Below are 25,119 nucleotides of genomic sequence, written 5' to 3' on the forward strand. Positions count from 1 at the left end.
TGTACTTGCAAACATTGCTCTGCCATTCTTTTGGCTTTTTCTGATTATGCATGGTTTTTGAGTTGTACTTAACAGTAATTCCTTCTTCTTGTGCTATTTTTAGGGGCCGCTGAGTATGCTTGTTTTCCTTCGCTTCTCAAGCATTTGGTCAATCCACTGAGTCTCCAGTTGTCAGATAGAAGGTCAAGCATTGTAAAACAGGTTGGTGAATGGTTTCAGGGATTTGCTGGAGAAATAAAATTTTTTTTGGGGGTTTTTGAGAGGGGGGGGGTTGATATCTGTGTGCTTTGGAAATAAAATTTCTCCCTTTTTTTCTGGAGGGGTGAAATTTTGTGGTTTGTTCTGAAAGAAACAAGGTGAAAGTACTTAGGAATTGTTGAAGCATTTGTGGGTGGGATACTCTATCTTCTATAGATACTTTAGTATCTGCCGATGGCTTGTGAATGATGAGGAAACAAAGGATGAAAAGTCATGCTCATATTTCATCATGATATTACCAAGAGGTGTATCACGTGCATTTTCACTAGAGGAGGTGGACATCTTGTTGGGAGAGGCTTGGCGCATGTTTGGAACTTACATGTGACTAATTGTTATACGTGTAGCATAGTCTAGGCCGGGTATCGTTTTTGTGAGTGGCGCATGGTGGTACGCAGCTTCATTGGTACTGGCCACAAGAGTTATGCAGTCCCCTAGGCTTGGGGTTGATGCTAGAATAAAGTCAATTCTTGAAGGATGTTCTACACGTTTATATCTTTTTGGTTGTGACGTAGTATTGTCACATATATCCACAAATGGATCAAGGCATGTCATGGTTCGGTCAATGCCTAACAAGGTATAGCGTTTAATATTGAACCCACCAGCTGGAAATTTGTATGGATCTGCCTTGCTGGAAAGATAAAGTCCCATGTGGTGTGACAATGTGGCCTTAGGTAGAGATCATATGTGGTCTATAGACACACAATCAAGTACACGTCTGCACCCCCACCCTCTCTCTCTCTCTCTCTCTCTCTCTCTCTCTCTCTCTCTAGTGCAGTATGTCATCGTTTTTATTGTCCAGTGGAGTATGTGTAGAATTTTATACTTGTCTTTTTTCCAGTCCCATAGATCCTTGCGGGTCTCCCGTGAAATTTAATACCAGCATTCGATTTGATTTCATCTCTCTCTCTCTCTCTCTAGTGTCTCTCATTTGGGCATTAGGGGAATTCTAAAGTTTGAAGAGCTATCCTGTCATAGTTGGTATTGTACATCTGATGTCTGTATATATTTTGTATGCACTAGTAATCATGAAAAATCAATTGATAAACATTGAGCATGCATGTGACATTAACGTCAAGGATCGATGATATTGCAAAGAAGCAATAAAATCTTTGGTTAGGCTTTCGGAGTGCTTTGAGAGTTGAGATTGGAGAAGCTGATCTCAATGACTCCATGTCTCAATGATAGGTTTAAAGTGTATGGTTGAGGAAGCTGTCTTATTTTTGATTGATTATGTACCTCATCATGTATGTATATTGAAGATACACCTAACCATGAAAGGCACTAATTTTTAATCATTTGATGTTGCCTTGAACATGAATGTGATTTCAATAGAGTCAAGGCTCTACAATTTTGCAAAGACAACACAAAAAACTTTTGGGGGTCCTTGGGAGTAATGAAAATTGGGATTGGAGAAGATGGACTCTTTAAAAAAAAAGAGAGAAATTGGAGAGATGAACTTAAGAATTACATGTCTCAAACATAGTCTTATGTTGCAAATTATCTTATAAAAAATAAAAATTATCAAAGGCTCAACTTGCCCTTGTTGCGATGTCTCAAACATAGTCTTATGTTGCAATTTATCTTTAAAGAATGAGAATTATCAAGGGCTCATTGTGCTCCTTGTTGCAGACGAGTATCAGCAGCTATCGCTATAGGATGAACATCAATAAGTGTCACAAAATCCCAGAGAATTTTTGAAACCGGGAGATTTTTAATCATAAAGCTCCAAAGAGAATAGTTGGTGCCATCCAACTTGTTCTCTTGAGTGAAGAGTCTGAACACATCACCAGGATTTTGAGCCATCACAAATAATTGCACAAATATATGACCTTTGAAGAATTGACTTGCTGTGTAAAGGCAAAAGACAGTCGAGATGCAAGTAGAAATGAGACAAAGCTGGGCAGAAAAGTTGCAACCTGTAGAGTATTTAAAAAAAAGCAGTATCCTTCTCAAAAACAGCTCCCAAACAGCTTGAAGCTGTTCAAGACAGCAGGAGATGTTTTTTCCAGATTAGGGTTTGTTGTAAGAACTTCAAAACAAGAGGCAGCCTATATGAAACTCTAAAATACATATGAAAAACCCTAATGGCCTCAATGAGGGAAAAAGTGCACCTAAACTTATTGCTAACTTAACATTGACAGCTGCCTAATGTTTCCAACTGGTGCAAGAACGGAGAAATAAATGAGAGGCTTTTAGAAAGGGAAGACACTGCAGGCTCAAGGGTTTTAAAGAAGTTTAGAGAATGTGATAGGATGATGATGATCTTAAGGTTTTGATTGAGGAAGACGAGCTCACAGATTATGATGACGAGGAATGGGAGAAAAGAGGTTTCCTAGTGCTTAAAGAAGTACAACTTCATGACAGGATTTACAAGTTGATGCCATCTGAGGATTTGGATTCTTTGGTGAAACTTGATATCCATTCCAAATGATTTAGATAGGTAGACCGCATCAAGTTCGGAGCGAGTTCAAATAGCAAAGTTTAATGGTGATCACACATGTGGGATGCTTTGAGGTTGGTTGTAGAGCTTGGACACTCTTTCGCATGTGAGGAGAGCCAATATGAAATTTGCAAACTTTTACCTAAATGTTTAATGGCGTTATGACATAAAGCGTTCACATGGTATCAAAGACTTAGGACAGGCCATCGCAAATGAGACAGCATTTCTTATCTCTTGATTTACGAGTATAATATGTTAGAATGGGAAAGATTTATGGGTTAGTTAGTGAAAAAGTAAAATGATAGGTTTTGGGCTTTGTTGAAAGTTCAAACGTTTCATGTTGCTATTGTCTGGTTTGACCTTCCAACCCATCTATCGTCGCCTTGTATCGAGGACCCATGAGTCGCCATCGTGTGTTTCGTCTCTTGTGACCATGTGTCACTGCCTTAGTATTGTGTGCAGCTTGTAGCGCCTCGATATTGGGTGTGATCTGCTTCATCAACTATACTTGCATACTACCGCCGTGCAGCTCTTTTGTATAGCCATTCCAGCCCACAGCCTGTTCATTATACATGGTTGCTTTGGGGCTTGGCATTCTTGGCGCACAAATTATATCTGGAAAGACACAAATCAGTTCCATCAACTGATGATAGCATTATGTTCCCAACTCCTTAGACAAAATAAGAAGCAATGTTGGCAGAAGGCACCTTGTTACCAAGTGGAGCGAGTTGCAAATAACTCCCTGTGAGACATAATGTGCCTAGCCACCATCAAAGCACCAAACGATATCTGAGGTTTATGCCACATTGAGTGATGTGATTTCTTGTCTGGCGTCATAATGCACACAAGAAAAGCTCTTTCTTCAGCCACAAAATTGGCTGAAGCATCGTTCTTATTTGTATTGGAATGACTGAAATATGTAACCAAACTGCTAGACTCTCCCCTCTTCTCCTTTGCAAGTCTTTTCCTGTATTCAACAATGAAATGCCTCTGCTTTTTGGAGCAATGGCATTTTCCCTTGTTCTTAGGCTTGCCTGCATCAACCTTTGCTTTACTTGATTACTGTCTTTGACTGAAAACACTTGAATTTCCGTCCTTGTCCTTGTCATGGGCAACAAATGCCTGATCATTGCCAGGCATGGAGGTAGATTTTCTGCAAATTCTTGCAAATGTCCACTTGTTTGTTTGCAAAAGCAAATTTGATGCAAAAGCCCCAAATTTTACCAAAAAATATACCTGAAATTGGCAAAAGCCCTGAATTTCACAGTTAATCTGCAAATCTGTTCGAAATCTGCAGAAGCCCAAAATCTGCATTAAGAAGATGTGGGATGACAAGTGCATAGTAAGGGACCGTGAAAAGGATTATCAAATGGTCACTAGTGGTACTTTGTATGAGGGAGTTACACAAGCTGGGCAGATTTCTCAGCAGATGCTTGCTTGGCAACCATCTCTAGTCTTGCCATGAGGTGGAGTTATGGCATGCTAGATTTCGACATCTAAACTATACAAGTTTACAGCTACTGCAGGGAAAAAAAATGGTACTGAATATCCCTTAGCTAGAATAACCTCTAGACATATTTGTGAGAGATGCATTTTGGATAAAATGCATCAGAATGCATTTCTTAAGGATCGATCAATCAGAGCTGATAGGAAATTACAGCTCATTCACAGCGATGTGTGCTCCCATGAGGAATCATCACTTGGGAAGCATCTTTATTTTGTGACTTTCATTGATGATTACTCCAGATTTTCTTAAGTGTACCCTTTAAAATCAAAATCTGAATTTTTATTGTTTTCAGCATTTCGTTGTTGCAAGGTTTGAAAATGAAACAGGTTGCAAAGTGCAAACCCTCTGTAGAGATCAATGGGCGGGAACATATGCTGATGCTGTTAAGACATACTTGGATGAGTAAGGCATTAAGCATCATGTCGTATGGTGCTATACATACCTCAGGAAAATGTTGGTATTGTGAGAAAGAATAGCTCTTTGATGGAGATGGCTAGATGCAGGATCACAGCACACAAGTTGCCACATTTTTGGATGGAGGCGATCATGTGTGTTGTACATGTTTTGAACAAATGCCCCACAAACGCTTTAAAGACCATCACACCTTTGAGGCATGGTATGCTTAGCCTGAAACCAGCCTCAACAACATAAAGGGTGGTAGGATCCACTTAATCACAGCATACTCAGTAAATTGACAAGTAAATATGCACCACAAAACAAATCACAGGGGAGCTAGAGCGCTCCTACTTAGAAACAAGGACACCAATTGGCCGCCAAATGTTGGTGGCCCTTGCGGTATTTATTTAACATTCATTTGAAGCCAAGCGGCTGATTACAAAGGTCTCTGGGAAGCTGCACCACAGGCAAACCAACGCCCGTAGACTCCCCGTCCAGCCCACCCTGTAATTTCCTGCTCAACTTCAAACGGTGACCGGCATCCAATCACTAGTCAATCCTGTATCCTCAGCCAACCAAAGCATGCAACAGAGACCCCAATAGCATCCACTGTTTGAACCATTCTTGCAATCGCGCATCCAAGTGCCCAACCAGCCAAACACGGCTGAACAACTGCAAGACAAAGCCCTCAACAACTGAACTTTGGTGCAATCAAACAACCAAACACTTCCCAGTGGGTTGCCTCAATCTATAGCCTCCCTTGCCACTGCCCAACAGCATAAATCAACCCTTCTTCGCGAGGAAAGAAACGCAAACGCAATAACTAGCTAGCAACCAATCAGGGAATGACAAAAGTAGGCAAAGACAAGCCTTCTTCTACTCAGAATCCATAGAAGAAAGGTCACCCTGGCTGTAAAACCCTAGATCCTGCGGAGATAAGCTGACTCTGCTCTGGCACAGTCCCAAAAACAGCTTAGAGACGAACACCCACGCCTGGAAAGTTTCCAAAATCAGCTGCCACAGCCCGGAAGCCTCCAGAATTAAATCGCAATCTTCCTGCACAGCCTGGACAGCCTAGAAACAGAATCGCAATTTCCCTGGGACAGCCTGGAAACTCCTGAAAACAAATCGCAAATCCTGTAGCAGCCCGGAAATACCTGGAAACAGAACTAGAACAGGACGCAATCACTTGGCACAGCCTAGAGGACTTGGAAACTGAATCACAATTTGCAGCAGACACCTTGGCAGAAGTTGCAATTTGCAACAGGCATTGGATCTGGTGCGTTTTTCTCTGGCAGGTGCTGGATGCACTGGTATAGGCCCTAGCTGGTGACCATTTCTTCTGGCAAGCTCCGGAAGCTCTTGGTAATATGCGATTTTGCTCTAGCAGCACCTGGCAGCTCACAACTGATGATCTGGCTCCTTCTGGAACTGATTTGGTCAAATAAGAGCTCCGGGCCCTTTTTGTACTTTTGGCCTTTCTTTGTAACACAACTCTTGCATTCTAATACATCTCCACATTTTGATGTTCTCCTCTCACTCCCATTCCGAGTAGGTCGGTTGGTCGAACTTGGTTTGCCAAGGTTATGGCTGGAATGGCCTTGTGCATCCAACTGAAGCCCTCTTCACCGATGGCTTGACTTGTTCGTAGGATCAATAGCATTGATTAAGTCACTTTGTTTATAATAGACCAAGTCGGTTGGTCGATTGAATCTGGCTGGGTAAATGTTGCATCTAATTGAAGCACTCTTTGTTGCCGGTTGTGTCAACATACTTGGTAAGATTGATCTTTTCGCCTATCTTTGGTCGGCTAGATCTGGTTGCTTGGTCTACCAAACCTTGTTAGCCAAGTTTAGGGTTGGAAGGTTCATATAAGAGGCTCTAGCCTTAGTGTTTGCATCCACCTGAAGCCCTCTTCACCGAGGCACACAAGAGCATACATTGAGTAGTAGCAGCCCCCATCTTCCTCATTTTTGTACAACATCCTTGGTTGTATTTTTCCCAACGCTTATTGGAGACTCTTTTGATAGACCTCAAGCCTTGAAGGAAGGAGCCCCTCACGAGGAAGAGGAGACCCCATTTTTAGCAATGTACAGCTTTGACATCCTTATCATGCTCACATGATCCCAAGCTACCCACTCGCTTACGGCAACAAGATTTGACGCCATCACCGATACCCTAGCACCATTCCTTCTGTCATGTGGCTTCAGCCCTATTCTTGTTGTAATTTCCCAAATCACCCTAACCCCATGTGGCTTGGGACCTTCACCTTTCAAAGTCGGAAGTTTGTGCCATCAAGCTTTCTCGAATCCCCAAGTGCATGATGCATGGGCCCTAGCCATAATCATTGGCATGACTTTAGGCTTGATCCACAACATATTCAGCTTGCGTTTCAAACATGGACTATTTTGTAGGACATATACGAGATCAACAATGCAGATTGTCCTCGGCTTTGAGACCAACTTAACAACATGAAGATGAATTAGGGGGCTCAGTACAGGACCACATCACAAAGATGAAGATAGTAAGAGACCAGCTCTCAGTAGTTGATCAATAGATGGATTTGTTTCGGGTTGCCAGGCTTCTACTAGGCATGCTGCCCAAGAGCAACCAAGTTTTGTAACCACCATGATTGCAGGGAAACGTTTGGCATAAGCTACATTCGAAGAGCTAGTGGGCCTACTCTTGTAGGAAGAAGCTCTAGAGAAGAAGTTCGATGGAGTCATTGACAAGGCCTTCCTCACCAAAGGGAAGGCAAGGGTAAGCACACCAAGGGTAAGCCCTATCTCATGGAGACTTGAAAGAAGACAAGTTGGGAGATTCTAAGAAAAAGTAGTGCTTCTACTGTGAGAAATCATGACACTTCGGAAGGGGTTGTCAAAACCAAAAAAGAAACAATTTTGAGCTGTCAAAGGGGGAGACTAAATCAGAGGCCACCAACATCATCATAGAGAAACTCTTCCTCCACAAATGCAGCGTTGACTTTTTGGTCAGCGTTGACTTTTGACTGACCCAGTCAACAGTCGGCATTGACACACCGACCAGGTCAGTGAATCTGCCCAAAAAGGCCTATATAAGGGATTCATTCATCCACTTTGCAGAATGTTTGGGGCTTTAGTTCCTAGCGCAACCTCAGGGATTAGTAGCAGGTCAGGTCTGGTTCAGGGAGCTGCAGATCTGCCCTATCCTTGGCATCTACAAGTGCTTGTTCAGCTCCGGACAGCAGCAACAGGGGTTTGCATCATAGCAGCCCCTTTATTCCTCCAATTTACATTTCCTACACTGAGGGTTTTTTTCCTTCTATATCCTTGGACAGCAGCCACAGGGGTTTGCATCAGAGCAGCCCCTTTATTCCTTCAATTTATAGTTCCTACAGTGAGGGTTTATTTCCTTCTCTGACGCTGATGACGTCAGTGGGGATGTCATAGTAGCTAGTCCCTGCTATGCATGATGGAGTTTATGGTTTTCAACCTTGTGAGTGACTATCATGAGATTGAAACTGCACTATGTTGTGTTTTTAGAGGATGAGTTTGGGAATGTTCCTGGATTCATCTAGGTATATATTTCCTTCTCTAGTCTTTTGTAGTGAGGGTTATCCCTTCCGTACAGTATTCATTCTTTCAGTTGTACTCAGCCCAATCAAGCATTCATTTATTCAGTTGTTTATTCCTCTCTTTGGACGCCCGTTATATTCCTCTCTCAGACTCTCACACTCACTGCACAGTTCCACTTGTGTTTTGAGTGCATTATTCTCTCAGTTCAGGTAGTAGTGAGTAGGAGAGAGAGTGAGTTAGGCTATCTCCCTATTACAGACGAAGTGTTCATCAAATCCAAAGTGACATATAAGGGCATTGCTCGTACAAGGAGATGTTTGGCTGAGCACGTAAGATCCATAGCTCTGAAGGAGATGTGGAAGGTAGGCATGGTGGAGAGACTTCCACGGCGACAAGAAAACAAGATGTTTGTAGAGCTTGCATGGAAGGAAGCAACACGGAGGAGGTGGGTCTTGAAGAACTCACAAAGCTTTAATAGTGAACTACACGCTAATGGATTTGATCACGATTCTTCATGAGCTAAAGAGCTTTGAAGAAGCAAAGGATGTTCCTGAGTGGTGGGAAGCAATGGAGATTAAGATGGTTGGTATTGAAAAGAACCGCACGTGGAATCTGGTGTCAAACGGAAGGTTATTGGGACCAAGTGGATATACAAAGATAAGTACAAGTCAGATGGTACTCTTATAAGTACAAAGATGTGGCCAAATGCTATTTGAGGACAAAGGGATTAATTTTGATGAGACATTGGCACAGAAAGCCGCATGGAGGCTATTTGGATAGTGATTGCAATGGTTGCTCACTACAAGTGGCTCATGGGTCAGAGGGACATAAAGTTCGCTTTTTGTAATGGTGACTTGAAGGTGGAAGTCTATGTGGAGCATATACAACCTTTTAGATGAAGAAGACTATGTTGTGCAGAATGAAGGAGGTGCTCAAGGGCTAAAACAATGCCTTGAGCTTGGTACCAATGCATCGATGACGACTACTTGTAGATTGGTCTTTTTTTTTGTTAGATTCAAACCTGTACCTACATTTAGAGGGGGGACATGAGAATGATTGCCATTCTCTATGCTGATGTTCTTATCTTAACCTAGCGTCTCAAGAAAAAGATAAGGAAGGTAAGGACTTTGTTGGATAAAGAAGTCGATGTGATCAACCTTGGTCTTTTGCACTTTTTTTGGGAATTGAGATATAGCAAGAGAAGGAAAGACCATCTCTCAGGAGAAATAGTGCTAGGAAATTCTAGAGTACTAGATGGAGGAATGCAAGGGGGTAATGACAGGAATGGGAGTGTGTAACAAACTCAGCAATGAAGACACATATGAGCTGATGGATATGACAAAGTATCGACAACTGGTGGGAAGTTTACTCTCTTGACTTTGAATTCGCAGTGGGATTACAGTGCCAATTCTCATCAAAGCATTGGGAGAATCATTGGCAAGCTTGCTTGCAGATGTTATGCTACTTGAAGGGTGCCATTGGATGTGAGATTACGTATGGACATGGATCGATTTCTTTGGTTATGATGATTGGGATTGGGCCGGAGATGGGGACACCTGGCGTTCCACGATAGGCTACTATTTTCTACTGGGTTTGGGGGTCATTTCTTGTCCTAGTAAGAAACTCTCGCTCTTTCATCCATAGAGGTGGAGTAGAGAGCAGCCTGCATTGCATCATCTAAGTCCTTTTAGCTCAAGTGGATTTTTGAAGACATGGAGGTTGAGGCCGTGGAGATCTACTGCGACAATCAAAGATGAATCGTGATTGCAAAGAACCTTGTGAATGAAACACATCGATGTTCACTACCATTCATAAGAGAGCTGAGCTTACCTATTGCCCAACAGAAGGAAACACTGCCAACGTATTTACCAAAGCTCTCTCGTGAGCAGATGGAGCATCTCTACCGACGCATGGGGGTAGGCCCATGTTGAGTCAATGAGAGGGGGTCTCAGAGATGATCGACCCCACCTGTGAGCCCCTATATGAGGAGGACAAAGGGGCAGCAGATCTTTAGGTTAGGCAGGGTAAGCAGAGAGGTTGAGCAGCTGCAACAGTCCTCAAACAGAGGCAACAGGCAGCGGATTAGGGTTACATATATGCAACCTCAGGCAGTAGAAGGGCTGCAGCAGGAGAAGCGCTTGGAAAGGCATGCAGGACTAACCGCTCAGAGCATGCATGAGCAGTACATGCCTCCATCTCCCTTAGTTTTGGTATAGCATCCTTGGTTGTAACTTTCCCAGCACCCATTGGAGTTTGTGCTTAATCTGGAGCTACCTGTTTCCCAGTTCTGTGGATGAATATATGGAGTTCTTTTTGAGGTTCTAGTCGCTGTCATATCTTCTGCATATCATTATCTTATGTGGGTCATTCGCAGTGTACTGTTGAGTGTGTTCTGGAAGAGCACTCGACATCTGACATTCTCTCCTAGGCTAAGTTGCGACTCTGAAATAGTCTATGATTGCCATATTACATGTATTATAAATGCATATCACATGTTTGATTAGTAGAGGTTACTTCTGGGTCAGTTCCCTTTACCACGTGTCTAATTGTTACTGTAACGTGTTCCTGCAGTTTTACGTTTGCTGACCTGTGTGATTGTTGCAGCTTTATTGTTTTGGGGTCCTAAACATTTATATTTATTCGGTATTATAGTGAATTGATCTAAAAATTTGAATATTTCCAGGCCTGCCATTTACTGTGCTTACTATCAAAGGAGCTCTTGGCTGATTTTGAACCATGTGCTGAATCATTCATACCTGTCAGTTCCAACTCTACACTACTGAATTGTTTTTCATGTTTACCAAGCTGCTGTGAGTTCTAATGTGATCATTCTCATCAGTGACCTACAAATGCCAGTCTGGTTTGATTCAAAGAGTCTAGTGAATAGTCTTTGCTGAAGGTAGCCTTCCCCCATGATATCTCTCACAGGTGTTGTTTAAGCTGGTTGTAATCACAGTGTTGGTTATTGCTGAATCTGCAGATACATGCATAAAAACGGTAAGTTGTGCTTTCTTGTATTTGTTATTCTAAGCTTCCTCAGTGACAGATAGACGATAGTCTTATTTTGTCCTGCTACCTGTGAGTAGCATTTTAGTTTTCTTATGTCCATCAGTCCTCATTGGTGTGCAGATGCTGCGGAACTGTAGGGTTGCTCGGGTTCTACCGCGTATTGTGGACAGTGCAAAGAATGATCGTAATTCGGTGCTTCGTGCAAGGTTGCTGCATGAAAAAAATTTCGGTCATTTTTTTCCACGATTGGCAAGTTGTTGTCATATTAGCTAGCTTGTTTTACCTCTTAGTTTGAATAAAAACCAGTCTTCTGTTGCAGGTGCTGTGATTATGCACTCTTGGTGTTGGAGCAGTGGTCTGACTCTCCAGAAATACAGAAGCTGGTGGATCTGTATGAGGACCTTATCAAATGTTGTGTGGGGGATGCCATGAGTGAGGTCTGACTGAATGCCTCTGTTATACAAAAGAAGTTGTTTTTTTGGTTGATTTCTATTCATATGAGAATTCTTCTCCTTCAGCTGGCCAATATTGGGAAGTCCTAAAAAGGTGTATCCAATTCAAATTCTGCAAATTCGGTATAAAAGATCCAGGCACACCTGGTCTTATCATTTATGGCCATCGATTCTTGTCTTAATGCCTGTCACTTCACCCAAACTTGACCATCTGAAAGGATTTTCGAACTTGACCATCTGAAAGGATCCGAAAATTGAAGTTTTCCAAGTAAAAGCCATGACAAATAGAAACTCAAAGGACTGAACTACAAAGGCTGCAATGTTGCATGTTCTGAACATATTGGAGATGGCATTGAGGATGTGAAAGGGATGTGCTTCATATGGTTTTAAATTTGTCTGGATGTATCATGTATGTTTGGGGGAAGGAAAGAAGCAGCTCGCTTATTCTTATTTACTTTTATTGAAAGGTGTCCCAAAGCTCCAAGGAGACTTTATACTGACCAGGAATTATCATTATGTTATCTGTCCTAGATCATGACCTTTGGGAGGATGCAGCTCCTGTAGTCGCCTATCAAGCGAGAGCAAGGGACAGTGTCAAAAGCCTTCCAAAAGTTCACGAAGCAAGTGTAGACCTTTTGGCGTCTCAACTGCGCCTCCTCAATGATGGCTCTCAGGGTAAAAATATGGTCCAATGTGGAATGCTGTCTCTGAAAGCGTGCCTGCCCAAGAGCCCGTTGTCCATGGTCCTCTGTATAACTACTGATCGCCCTCTCCAGTATCGATCCATAAATCTTAGCCAGAGTGTGGGCAATCATGAGAGTGCGGTAGTTCCCAGTATCGATGGGGTCCGCTGCCTTATGTATCGGTACAATGGTGGTAGTGCTCCAAGTAGGTGGGAATCCGTGACATACTGCATGGTTGAACAGCTGCGCTAGAACCGGCGCCAGGACCTCCTGATGTGCAAAGTGCTCTGTATGTACCCCCTCATGGTTTGGCGCTCTTCGGTTGTGTAGACGAAGGAGGATATTCCTCATGTTTTGCATAGTGAACAAGTGACAAGTAGTGGCTCTGGGCATAGAGATATCGTATAAGAAGCATGCATATCTGTGCCAAATCTCTGGGTCCGTGATGGGAATGGGCTGTTTCCCCTCTGATAGGAGTCCCCAGCCGATAGTCGGGTCTCCCCCTCGAAAGGATCCGACCACCTCATCAATCCTACGAGTGAGAAAAGTCCACTTCTTACGTCGTGCCATCCGATGTGAGATGCGATGCGCCTCAGATGAGGTCCCAAGGGCTGCTCGTGTGTGAGGTGAGCTCTCATCTCCTTACACTCATCATCATACCAGGGCTTTTGAGGCATCCTCCCAACCGGGGCATGAGTGGGTCGAGTCGTAGGGAAAGATTTGATGGCACTGGGCAGCCTCGTGTACCACTGAAGGTGGCTGAAACCTGAGCAAGGTCTACTTGCGCTCTGTGTATGGCCGGAAGCTCTCGAGCTAAGTGACTCGCGTGGACTGGATCGAGAGTCTGGTCAAAGTGAACATGGGTCTGAGTGGGCGCATGGAGGACTCTCTGTGGCTGGCCTAGTAGTGGAAATACAGAATGTCAGGTATGAGTGATCAGCGCCGAGTGGGGGAGGGGGTAGTCCACTGTGCTTGCCCCCCTTCCATGTGGGAAACAAGTGAGTCCATTGGATGGTGGCCATCTTTGAAGGCCGTTGTATATGATCAGATCATGTATTGCTCTCATCACAAGTAGGTGCCGCCCATACCCTGTCACGTGTGGAGCATCTGCTAAGTGTCTCACTATCCCGAGCTGAGCTGAATCTAACTCTGGTACTATGAGGGAATCTGATGCAAAGCCAAGTAGTCCCACGTGGTTGTCCCCTGTGCATGCATTGAAGTCACCAAGGAGGAGGGTGTCACCCTGTCTAGAGAACTCGGTGATATCATCATGTATACTCTCATACGGGCTGTTCTCTTCTGCGGCAACCTCACCTGCATAGGATGATGTATTCGGAGGAAAGTAGCACACCGCAATGAAGATCGGTCGTGCTTTTGGTATCTGAACTCTAATCCACATGTGTTGTGCATCTCTTTCTTAACCACCGAAAGGAGTGTCCTGAGAGCTGATTTGAAGAGGACAGCCAGACCCCTAGAACCTCGTACTCCACTATCCCTCCTCAATTCCCTCCTATGGGCAGACTCCCATGTGCATCCTGTCACGGTGGGCAGCCCTCTCTCTGGGCTCTTGTGTGTCTCGGTGTAGAAGACCATATCTCTGTTACTGTATGTCTCCAAGAACCCTCCTGGGTCGGACCAAAGGGTGCCATTACAATTCCACACTGCCAGCTTCAATTTGTTTTGCATACTCGTCCCATTGTCCAGACCCGTCATGTGCTGTCCCCTTCTCCAACATCTCGTACTTCTCTTTCTTTCTACCCTCTTTCGAATGATCACCTTGCCATCTCTGTAAACTGCCCATTTCCCCTCGTCTTGCAGCCATCACCCGCACCATTCCTTCCATTCTATGCTCCTGCTGTAGGAGTGTGAGGTCTTCATCTAGATAGATCTTGGTCCCCTTCAGTGTTACCCGTATACTCTATTTGTGGCTGTCCGTAACTTTACAACCAAGGGCCTTGTCGGTGCATCTTCTTTACCCACTCTCCAAGCTGATTCACAAGTAAGGTTGATTCCCATCTTGTCAAAGAGGGTTTTGGCATCTGACATGGGGCTATCACCTACAGGAAGACCTGTGACCAGCACATTCAATGTCTTGCTGCCCCGTCGTTTTTCTTCTTCAAGTGTTTTAGAGATGAGCTCCCTTTTCTTTGGTGTTGTGTCTTTCTTTAGCACATCTTTCCATGCAAGCATATCTGCCTTCCCCTTCGTGATTTGTTGTATGAACTCAGCATGTTTCCCTTGTACCGTTGTTTGCAAAGCTGCCATTTCCTTTTTCAGCTGTTTATTCTCTGATTTCAGCACATCAATGATCTTACATCCTTCCTCTGGCACTTCCTTTGCATCTTTGAGCTATTGCATTTGTTCTTTAATGGTGTTCAGCTCCTTGTTAAACGGTGGCTGAAACTCCCCTTCCTCCCAGTGTGCACTTGCCTTCAGTTTGTCATTCTCATCTTTAAGGGCAGCCACCTGGGCTTCTAATATCTCAATCTCAGAGGCCAAATGACTGGTTTTAGAATGATGATTGCCCACACAACACTAACATCCTTATGGTCAGAGCGTCTAGGGGGACGAGGTAGTGAGGGCATAAAGTCATAAATAGAGTGCTGGCGGCTGCCCACGGACGTGGTCCTATGTCATCTTGTGGTCGTAGCTCAGTGTCTAATAAGGGCAACAATGATCCTTGTCAATGGAGCCCGAACTCTGAACAGAGAAGAAATCTCCCCAAGCATAACTGTGCATCAATCCTCTGTCTGAGAGTTGTTGTGTCGTTGGCTATGTGTCGCGATCATGGCGGAGCCTCGTGGTGTGGGAGCCCGCATGGTCTGGTTGGAAGAACTCAGTGATCGAGCTCTGAGAAGAGTCTATTAAGGAGGTCTACTCTTGTCTCCGTGATCGAAGTAGATGCTTGCGGTGTTTGACTGCCTTTTCTGAATGAAGGTGGCTAAGCATCTCTGGTCTGGGAAGGAGAGAAAGCGGGACAATATCCCAGAACTGTCTTTGAAGAGTCAATAGAAGCGTCCTTGGATCTCATAGTATACTGGGCATTTGAAAATAAAATGCTCCTCCGACTCAATCTCTTGGATGCCACATAATGTGCATATGCACCTCTCCTTGGGCAAACCCTCAGCCCTGCCACTCTTGATGCGAAGTCTATGTGAAGAGATCCGAAACTGCCCAATAGAGATCTTGAATGAGTGGGGTAGGCTTGAGGAGTTGGAGTATGAGAGGATAGGGTGTAGAGGTTGGGGGAGGGATTATGTGTAAAGCGTGAGGTTTTGCGACCAGGTGGGCAAACATGGGATCTCCTCACGTGACAATATTGCGAGTGTGCCTATGGTTATTCCATGAAGCCACCATAAAATCGATTTTCTAGGTGCTCACTCTGCACAAAAAATTGCTTCCATGTAATTTTAGACCAGAATGTATCAGCACGTGAAGATTTTATGTAGGGAGATCATAGACGCTGAGTTATTTTGTTTGTGTCATGTGTTCTTCGTGAATGCATGCATTTCATTGATTATTTAAATGTTTTGGTACACTGATATATTATGAAAGGCAGTTTGGGTGAATGATTACAGAACAAAATAACCAATCACATCATGTGAAAGGGTGTGCGAGACAATCAACTTCTTGATAAGAGCTTTATTGCTTTTGAAATAAATATTGCAATATATGAAAGCAAGATTAGCAAGCACATGGATTTTAATCACACTCATGCGGACTTACAAATGTTGTCCTAGTGTAGTGGGTGATTGTAATCCATTAATAAATATAGCTCAAGGTTTTCCGTTTGTGTTAATTTTAAAGCAATTTCTAAATCATAATGAAGAAAAGCAGTTTCCGTAAATGTCCAGAGTTCGTAATGTTCTGGCTGGAGACGTATTGTTATGATTTTATCTAGTAAACACACAATGCAAACTGCCTGATTATGCATTGCGTATTTATCTTCATGTGATGGTGCTGGTGGACTTGAAATTTAGGTGTGATGCAAACAATGTTTGTCGGGTTCTCTTTTCCATTATTGCAGGTAGCTCTTTGGGTTGGGTTATGATTGCATGGGAATAGTCTTTGGTTGTGTAATATGCCTAACATTTACAATATTGCTAGATATCTGAGCGTGTCTCTATTAATCCTATTTATCAAATGCATTTTGCCCTTTAGGTTCGATCGACTGCGCGGACATGCTATCGATTGTTTGCAAAATGTTGGCCTGATCGAGCTCGTCGATTGTTTGCCAGTTTTGATCCTGTGATCCAAAGAGTAAGTTCATGCTGATGAGGGAGTGTAGCAGATGCAGCATCACGTATCATCCATGGGTTTTTCCAGCAGCATGATTCTACGTACTTTCAATGGTATAACACCACTTTGTATTTATTTTTGCAGTTAATAAATGAAGAAGAAGGAGGCCTTCATAAACGCTATGCATCTCCATCTCTACGAGACCGGGGTGCTCATCAGTTACGACATACAAATGCAACATCTGCAGGCACACAATCTGCTTCAGCTGGAAGTCACTTGGTGTCATTTGGAGCCACACCTATCGTCGCCATGGATCGAACAGGGAGCCTGCTGACAACACAAAAGCAGCCTTCTGAAAGAAGCCTGGAGAGTGTACTACAGGCGAGTCAGCAGCAGGTTAATGCAATTGAAACAATGCTCAAAGGCATGGATATTTTGGAAAAGGGAGATTTATCATCATCTGCACGATCCAATGGAAAGGACCAAGGTATGGTAGGTGATTTTGAAGAAAAGCCACCTGTCTTATGGTTGCTGCTCGTTTAAGTTTGGTGAATGCTAGGATGGATTTGGATTTGATTGGTATTACTCGGATATATAAATCCACCAGTTTGCATGGTGATTTACAAGCTCACATGAAGTGTCTGAAGTTTTTAAAGGTTCTTATGCCTGTGCTATTCATTTCCCAAAAAAAGGGCCTGTTCCACGTCTTGGTGGAGATTAAATCGGCTTGTTTCATAAGCTTGTCAACCACAACATGAAGCTGTCCCATCCTGATCTATACAAGGCAGTTCAGTAATAAAATCCATGGCTATGCATCCTTTCGCCTCTGATGATGCATAACAGCTGCATCAAACCCGCCAGTTGCAAGCATTCAGTAATATACTTCGTCACGTCTTTCCAAAGGACCCACAATAGAAACTCACATTTCATTCTTTCACAGGTCTTTGTGATTCCAATATGTCCTGCCATATGGAAGAATACATCTCCCTGAACTCTGCCGTCCTGTGAGCTTGAAATCCAGATTAGATTCTGCTGGAACCATCAAAATCCATTATGCAATTTTAAATTCAGGATGATCTTGATGTGATAGGTCCTGCAAATATGGCTGCTGCCTCAATTTCTGCATGTACTCTTTTTGAATGCCATGTATCCCATCTTGGTAGATAGTGGAGACAGTAGACAATGTCCTGGACATGGCGTATTCTAAGTCATGTAACTGCATCAACCACTTCTTTTACTGACTAACAAGTTGGGCTATGTAAGTAAGTATCTGAGTGTCTTATGTTTATCTTGCTCCCATAGAGATAGTGATGCCACATTTTGAAGGCATGTGAGATTGCTAACATCTGCTAGTCATACACATGGTAAATGAGCTCCTTGTCATCGTACTCTTTGCTTTCAAAGGCTATTCTTGCCTTAAAAACATCCCCTAATCATGTACCACGAGCATTTGCCTCCACAATAAATAAGCGTGAAAAGTCTGGGCATACCACCACATGGACTGTTAGGAACAGAGACAGAAATTGCTTGCTGTAGCGATCGTGTAAAAGTGGCCCCGAAGTCACACAGTGCTAACTCAAATCTCACTCCTCTCTTCCTTGTTCACACAAGTGAATATAGTTTGACACATGACATTAGAAATATAAAGATCTATTGCTCCAAAGGTGACAAAAGGTTGTGCAAAGGTATGCTCAGTGTGCCAGTGTCTCGCAGTTAAGGTACCACCTAGATGTGGGCCCCTGGCACCACCAAACTGTTCTCCTACTTTCATGACACCTTCAAAAACCTGTCAGCCTGCGTCCTCTCTAAGAGCTTCAGTGGGCTGAGTAGACGCTCTGTAGGACAGACCTGGGGGTCTTGTTTTCAACATGCCAGGAGCAGTCTGAACGAAAATTCAAGCGTCCTCGGATCGGATGCAGAAAGCAAATCTTTGGAGAAGAGGTCTGCAGCAGCCTGACAGTCCCAAAGTCTGGACCACCAGTAGCTTCATACCATAACAGCCAATTATTGGGTTACTAACATTAGATGGTTCTTTTTCTGTGTGAGTGCAGCACCAAGACCAATGACCTCTTCCTTTTCCGAGGTATGCTGAAGCTGAAGGTGACAGTAAGCATTTCAAGAGATTAATCAATCAGAGAGAGGTACAGAAGGGGGAGAACAGCCAATGAACCATTCCATGTTTGGAGATTTCCTCATGAATCATAATTATGAGTGGTTTATTGACAGACCAATGAGAATAGCACTGCTAAGCTCCTGGTCCTCCTTTCTGCTTCTGTCTACTGGGAATGGTGCTGCACAAGGCTCACTGTTTCCAGGCCTCCTGGCAGCTGGAACTGCAGCCAATTTGTGAGGCAATAAGTGTTTGTCTCTGGACCTCCTTGCTGCTGGAGCTGCAGCCAAGAACTGGGGCACCTAATACTAGGAACTGCCCCCATCCAGGGGCCCTCTTTTAGGGCTGGAATGCCCAAGTAACAGACCAACCAGATCTGGCGGACCAGTCTGGAGACTGGCCCCACCAGCAGATCCCACGGATTGGGCGGACCCAGTCTGTGCTCCTGCAGACTGCCGACCTGCTGCCACATGGCAGCTGCCTATTGGCCTGACCTGCTGCTGCACTTTCCTACTGCTTTCTGCAGTTTGCCGACCTGCTGTGCTGATGCTCACTCCCTTCATCTGTTGCTGCTTCTGCCAACCAGTGCCAGGGGGCCTATAAATGGCCTGTAGTTTCTGTCCTTACTGCTGCCCTGCAGCAGTCGTACATATCTGCTGCTGACTAGGCAGCTGGCATGCTGCCTGTGTCCTGCTACTGCTATCAGATATGCTCCGTGCAGCCCAAGGGGACCCTCTTTGTCCTTATGTGCTGCTGGTACACCTCCCTTATGTCCTCATTTGGGGGCTCACAGGTGGGGAGGTGACCTAAAATCTATTTAATCCCAACATTCATGGCGTTATCTGATCTGAGAAGCTGTCTCAAGGATAAGAGTGCAAGTGCTTCCTTATCTCTGGAATCCTACTGACCTGAGAGGTCCGTTGAAGAGAGACCCACATCACACTGTATATCATATTTTTGTTACTACCACATGGAGTAGACCATCTAGCAAATCTTTCACCCTGAGGCTCTTTTTTGTTCTTTTGGAATACGTTACAGGCTTACAGCTTGGAATTTGAATGAAGGTGAACAACACCCTTTACAGCCAGTTGCTCAACAGCGTGGTGGTTTTTAACACAGTCAGGCTGGGAATCTAGGGTTGTCAGAGTTCGTATTGTGACTCGAATGTTTTGGAGTGCTAGAAGCCACCTGATTGGTTGGTTATGTATGCTCTTAAGACGAGCACTGCTGTCTTTTGGCAGTCCCGTTCCTGATTTTCATTAAAAAGAGTCAATTCTGTCTGTTGGTACACTGTAATTCAGAGAAAGAGTTTTATCGTATTTCTCATCTTCTTTGGTTATGTACACCATGATTCATGCTTTGATGTGAAGTATCAAAATAGTGTGAATGAATTGTCATGATGTCAAAAGTTTTGTGTGTATTATGATGTTACTTCTCTTTTAGCTGGTATTTATGCAAGAGTATGCTATTCCATGGTTGAAGTTGTCGTCTCACAATTAATGTGTCAATTGCAGCAGGTGGAAGCTACAGGAAAATACATGCATCAACACTTGCTGTACGTGTTGGAGTTGACCCTCCGTCTGCCCGTGATCCTCCTCATCCTGCATCCACTCCTGTAGTAAGCCAGCCTGGTGTTCGAAGTGTGCTGACAGGAGCTTCACCCAATTACCTTAGAGGTGTTCAAGTTGGTAGTTCTGCTGGAAGTCTAACAAACGTACACACTTCAGCCTCTGCTGATTTTGCTAAAAACACATTCTCAAGTGGCAATCCTCGGGATGTGACCTCTTCAATCCTTCCTCTGTACTCCGTAAAGAGAGTACCTGTTAATTCTGACAGGTCAAGTCAGGGTAGTTCAAATGATGAGGGTGTCGATCACAAACCTTTAAAGCGATTCCCACGCCTAGACTCTCAAGCAGAAAAAGCAATGACAGATATTACTCTCAGAGACATGGCATACAGAGATAGCTCTCATCATTCGATACCCGGTTTCCAGAGGCCATTATTGAGGACTTGTGGGTCAACAAGGTCTTCAGTAAGCAGCAGAAGCAGTATGGAAGATACTCAGTTGCCTTTTGGTGAGCCATACAACTACATGGATGGCTTGATGTCACTCAATGATGCTTTAACAGAAGGCCTAAGTGTGAGCTCAGACTGGTCTGCAAGGGTTGCTGCCTTCAATTATTTGAGAAAGCTCCTGCAACAAGGTCCTAGAGGGGTACAAGAAGTAACCCAGAGCTTTGAGAAAGTGATGAAGCTTTTTTCTCAACATTTAGATGATCCACATCACAAAGTTGCTCAAGCGGCACTGTCAACTCTTGCAGAACTTGTTCCCACATGCCGGAAGTCCTTTGAGGCATACCTGGAAAGGATTCTCCCGCACATATTTGCTCGCTTAGTAGACCCGAAGGAGCTGATTCGACAATTGGGAACTTCTGCTTTAGAGATTGTAGGTAATCAGTACAGCATTGATTCGTTGTTACCTGCATTGTTAAGATCTCTTGATGAGCAAAGGTCACCTAAAGCAAAGATGGCGGTTATCGAATTTGCAATTGCCGCATTTGCAAAGCTTGCACTCAATGGTGAGGCGGCAGCAGGAAGTAATTTGCTAAAGATGTGGCTGGCTAAACTTGCTCCTCTTGCAAATGAAAAAAATGCAAAGTTGAAGGAGACAGCTGTGAGTGGTATCATATCTGTGTATTCGCATTTTGATTCCACCACAGTTCTCAATTTTATACTTGGCCTCTCCATTGAAGAACAAAGCACCCTTCGCCGAGCTTTGAAGCATTACACTCCTAAAATAGAAGTAGACCTGATGAATTTTCTGCAAAATAGGAGTCAAAGGTCGAGATCCAAGTCCATCCATGACCAGGCAGATGTTTCTCCTGCTGTAGACGACAGCTATGGAGTATCCTTCGGGAGAACTAATCCTTCTTTAATGAAAAGTCAATCCCTTGGAGGTTATTCTTCCTCTTTGAACAATGATGTTAGTCGGAAATGGGGCAGTGGCCAAACGGACTCCACACAATATGGTAGTAAACTGGCTGGCCAGACAGCTGCTGAAGAAGTACATAGCATTTATTACCCGAACTACGAAGCTCCCAGTAGTATACATGAACCTATGGGTTTAACCAGGAGTAAGGAGGCAAGAAATGTAGTGGATGGAAGTCCGGATGGGCCTAAGAGTTGGTCTGATCGATCATCAAGCACTCTTCGTCCAAGCTTAGAGTCGAGGCATGACTATGATAATGCAGTTTCCCCACAAGTGGATGCTCACCTATATTTGAACAGTGAACATCGCACAGCAACAGTGGAAGGCAAAAATATAGGTGATGGACAATCTGACAGCGAACACAATGCTGAGAAAGTACGTCAATTAAAGTTGAGCAAAAAGACCCCTGCAGGAGATATGGGCCCTAATGTACCTTCTTTGTTGAATCAGGTGTGAATTTTGATGATTTAAGCTGCTATTTAGTATGGAAGTGGGATGGCTTGCATGTGATGTTAGGGGGATGAAATTTCAACTCACGGATAGTCATTCTGATAAATATTCCAGAAAGATACAGAAATATTCCAGCATATTAGCAGATTACTGATCTTTTTAATAAATGCAGCTCTGCAGTGGAAGTGATGAGAAGTCAACTGACCAAAAACGAGCAGCTTTGCATGAATTTATTCAAATATCAAGGGCAAACCAAAGTACTATATGGTCACAGGTGGTTATCTCATCTCTTCTCGCTTGCTTTTATTCTCATGGAATGCATTAAAGCCTGCTTTCTTTGATGGCTTTGTGAAGATTGCAAATAGGCCCAGGGAGTTCTTGTGTTGGATTATACATGTGTTTATTCCCTAGTGGCCAAATCATGGTCAACAGATCCGTGTGTGCAGGCTATAGCAGGGCACCAGTGCCCACTTCCTTCTACAAGAACATGAATGCTATGGGCACTTAAATTGCCTACGGTATGGTGTAGGAAGCTACTGAACAGCATCACACGCAACACGAGTAGAACCAACATGGTGTTTTACCTGGATAAATCACTATTTGATACTATTGTAATGTTGTCTTTGGTCCCATAGGGGGGAATTTACTCTTTCGTTAGCACGATCACATTGTCATTTTCATCTCTCTCTCTCTCTCTCTCTCTCTCTCTCTCTCTCTCTCTCTCTCTCAGTTCAGAAAGAATTCCAGTGGGACCCAATCATGCCCACGAGGACCTTAGGTTCATCTAATAGGATGGCAATAACTGCTGACACAAGGAGTTTGTTTCCCATTTTTCCTAGATCCATTAGAAGCTTGTTAGACGTGCGATAGACACCTCTAGCTCCCCCCACGGGGGTGTACTCTTATGGTGCTCTTAATTTCCTGTCTCTTGGGTTTTTTTGGCTTCCTACTGATGTTGATAAGTCTTCCGAAGACTTTAATAAACTCTCTCTCTCTGTGCCCCCTCTCCCCCCCCCGTGTGTGTGTGTGCGCCCGCCGCCCTCCCCCCTCCCCCAGGTGCCCTGGCTGTCCCTCCCTCCTCTCTCCCTACATGCATGCTTTTGCCTTAGGTGGTGAGGAAAATCAAACAGCATACCCTTCTAGAATGGTCAATTTTTACCAATGTTATGGGACGCCTTGCTCTACATATTGAAATGATAGAACAACGGTGCCACTTGCACTCACAGAAGGTGAAGACAATTGCGCGATTAGCTTTCATAACAGAATTGTGTTCCAACTTCCAAGGTTGAGAAGCCTAGTCTAGTTGAAAAAGGCCACATAGCTAGTTAGGTTTGCTTTCTAGGAAGCTGTTTAAGAGCTTACCTAGTTTAGGATTTTTGATTAGGCTAATTTTATTTCATGTTTAAATTGCAGTACCTTAATCAAATATTAACTGGGTTGCTTGAGGTCCTTGATGACCCTGATTCATCAGTCAGGGAACTTGCACTCTCAACAATTCTTGAGATGTTGAGTAATCAGGTCATCGTCTATACCTTTATGGGTGGTTTTCTGATCAAGTAGATTTATTGATGAAGTTGTTGGTGACTATGTGCTGAATTAGTTTCAATTTTCTGAGTGTGGATATTTTAGAAAGATATTTTGGAGGATTCTGTGGAGCTGTTGCTTGAAAAATTGCTCCATAGTACACGGGACCTGGTTGCCACGGTAATTATGAAGGACGGTTGTTTTGTTGTGATGGGGGGTGGCATTGCTTTTGCACCTTGAATGCCATCTAGTTTAAAATGAAGACACAGACTTTCGTTTGTAACATTTTGCATTTCTAAATAGGTTTCAAGTGCTGCTGATCGTTGCCTTACAACCGTGCTGACTCAGTTTGATCCATATAGATGCCTTACGGTTCGATGTCTTACTTGCCTTTGTCTCTCTCTTTTTTCCGTTGGCATTATAAAGGAATACGATAAACTGCGAACTGTGAGGGTGATATTTTCTGAGTGATGGTTTGCAGGTGGTTGTTCCTCTTCTGGTCAGTGAGGATGAAAAGACTCTTGTTACTTGCATCAGCTCTCTCACAAAGGTCAGCTAACCCATGCATGAAGTACTTCAGTCACTTAATTATAGACGCTTGTTGCAATATGCATGCATGTGTTCTGGTTTTTATAATGAAATGTGCTGTCTGGTTGATCGACGCTTGAGAAGTTTGAAGTAAGCTTTCTTCGCTCATATTGTTTTATCATCGGGCTTTACAGATTAACATCTAGGGACCCAATCAAATGACCTAACATGTTACAGCCAAAGGGAAAGGTTTGTGGGAGGCAGCAGACGTGTGACCCTGAGCATGGGACTCTATGATGGTGTAACCACTGGTCACGATGCATTGATTTGTCATGGAGGGTCCAGGGTGAGGGTGACCTGCTTGTGACTCCCTAGGGCACAGGACAATGATGCATTTATCGAAAGTAACTTAATGGTGGGGATGGAAACCAGCCCAAACATGCAGATTGCATTGATAAAATTAGACAATGCACTCTGCTTGTGAGCCCAGGGGGCACAGTATAGTGATGCATTCTCTGCTGTTTCTCCTGTTTTCCACCTTCATAATAACATTCCTACGGATTTTGAGTTTCCTCTTTAGTCTGTAAGCCTTTTGTTCCTCTGCATAACCGACAAAAATGCATTCAATAGATCTGGAATCCAATTTTCTTTTCTCATTTGGTGCATGCACATATGTAGTAAGCCATACATGCTGAGTTTTACAAGTTGCCTTGATGCTTGTGTAAGCCTTCTCAGGTGGTAGGTTGCATTCCAGGGCTGTCATTTTTTCCCTCTCAGCTATCTTATTTTGCTAAGAGGTGTATGCTGCTGTGTACTGTCTCTTTATCCCACATTTCCTGCAAAAATCAATGAATGCTTGGAATTCGTACTCTGCACCTTTTTCTGACTCGAGAACTTTGATTCTTTTCCTATGCCTCAAAACATCTGAAAATAGTAGAAGGCATTTGAGTTACGTGCCATCATGTACAGCCAAGTTTTTT

The 25,119-nt window shown here is 43.7% G+C and overlaps 1 protein-coding gene across 2 annotated transcripts in view; it reads left to right on the plus strand.

The window, feature by feature from the left end:
* The window catches only part of CLASP (CLIP-associated protein), a 59,958-nt gene that overhangs the window by 29,633 nt on the left and 5,206 nt on the right, over positions 1-25,119 (plus strand). The window contains exons 7-19 of one of the 2 annotated variants that reach the window (XM_087375328.1): positions 104-201; positions 10,839-10,913; positions 11,084-11,152; positions 11,285-11,370; positions 11,484-11,601; positions 16,461-16,559; positions 16,683-17,025; positions 20,163-22,087; positions 22,260-22,361; positions 23,501-23,605; positions 23,717-23,791; positions 23,915-23,983; positions 24,093-24,161. In XM_087375328.1, coding sequence (XP_087231454.1) covers positions 104-201; positions 10,839-10,913; positions 11,084-11,152; positions 11,285-11,370; positions 11,484-11,601; positions 16,461-16,559; positions 16,683-17,025; positions 20,163-22,087; positions 22,260-22,361; positions 23,501-23,605; positions 23,717-23,791; positions 23,915-23,983; positions 24,093-24,161 — 3,233 coding nt within the window. The remainder of the gene's footprint in view (positions 1-103; positions 202-10,838; positions 10,914-11,083; positions 11,153-11,284; positions 11,371-11,483; positions 11,602-16,460; positions 16,560-16,682; positions 17,026-20,162; positions 22,088-22,259; positions 22,362-23,500; positions 23,606-23,716; positions 23,792-23,914; positions 23,984-24,092; positions 24,162-25,119) is intronic. The other variant, XM_087375336.1, reaches the window with a different exon arrangement.

This window comes from Dipteris shenzhenensis, chromosome 1 (genome assembly GCF_047967505.1).
Source record: "Dipteris shenzhenensis isolate YYH24624 ecotype China chromosome 1, Dip_SZ_1.0, whole genome shotgun sequence".
In the NCBI taxonomy this organism is placed as follows: Eukaryota; Viridiplantae; Streptophyta; class Polypodiopsida; order Gleicheniales; family Dipteridaceae; genus Dipteris; species Dipteris shenzhenensis.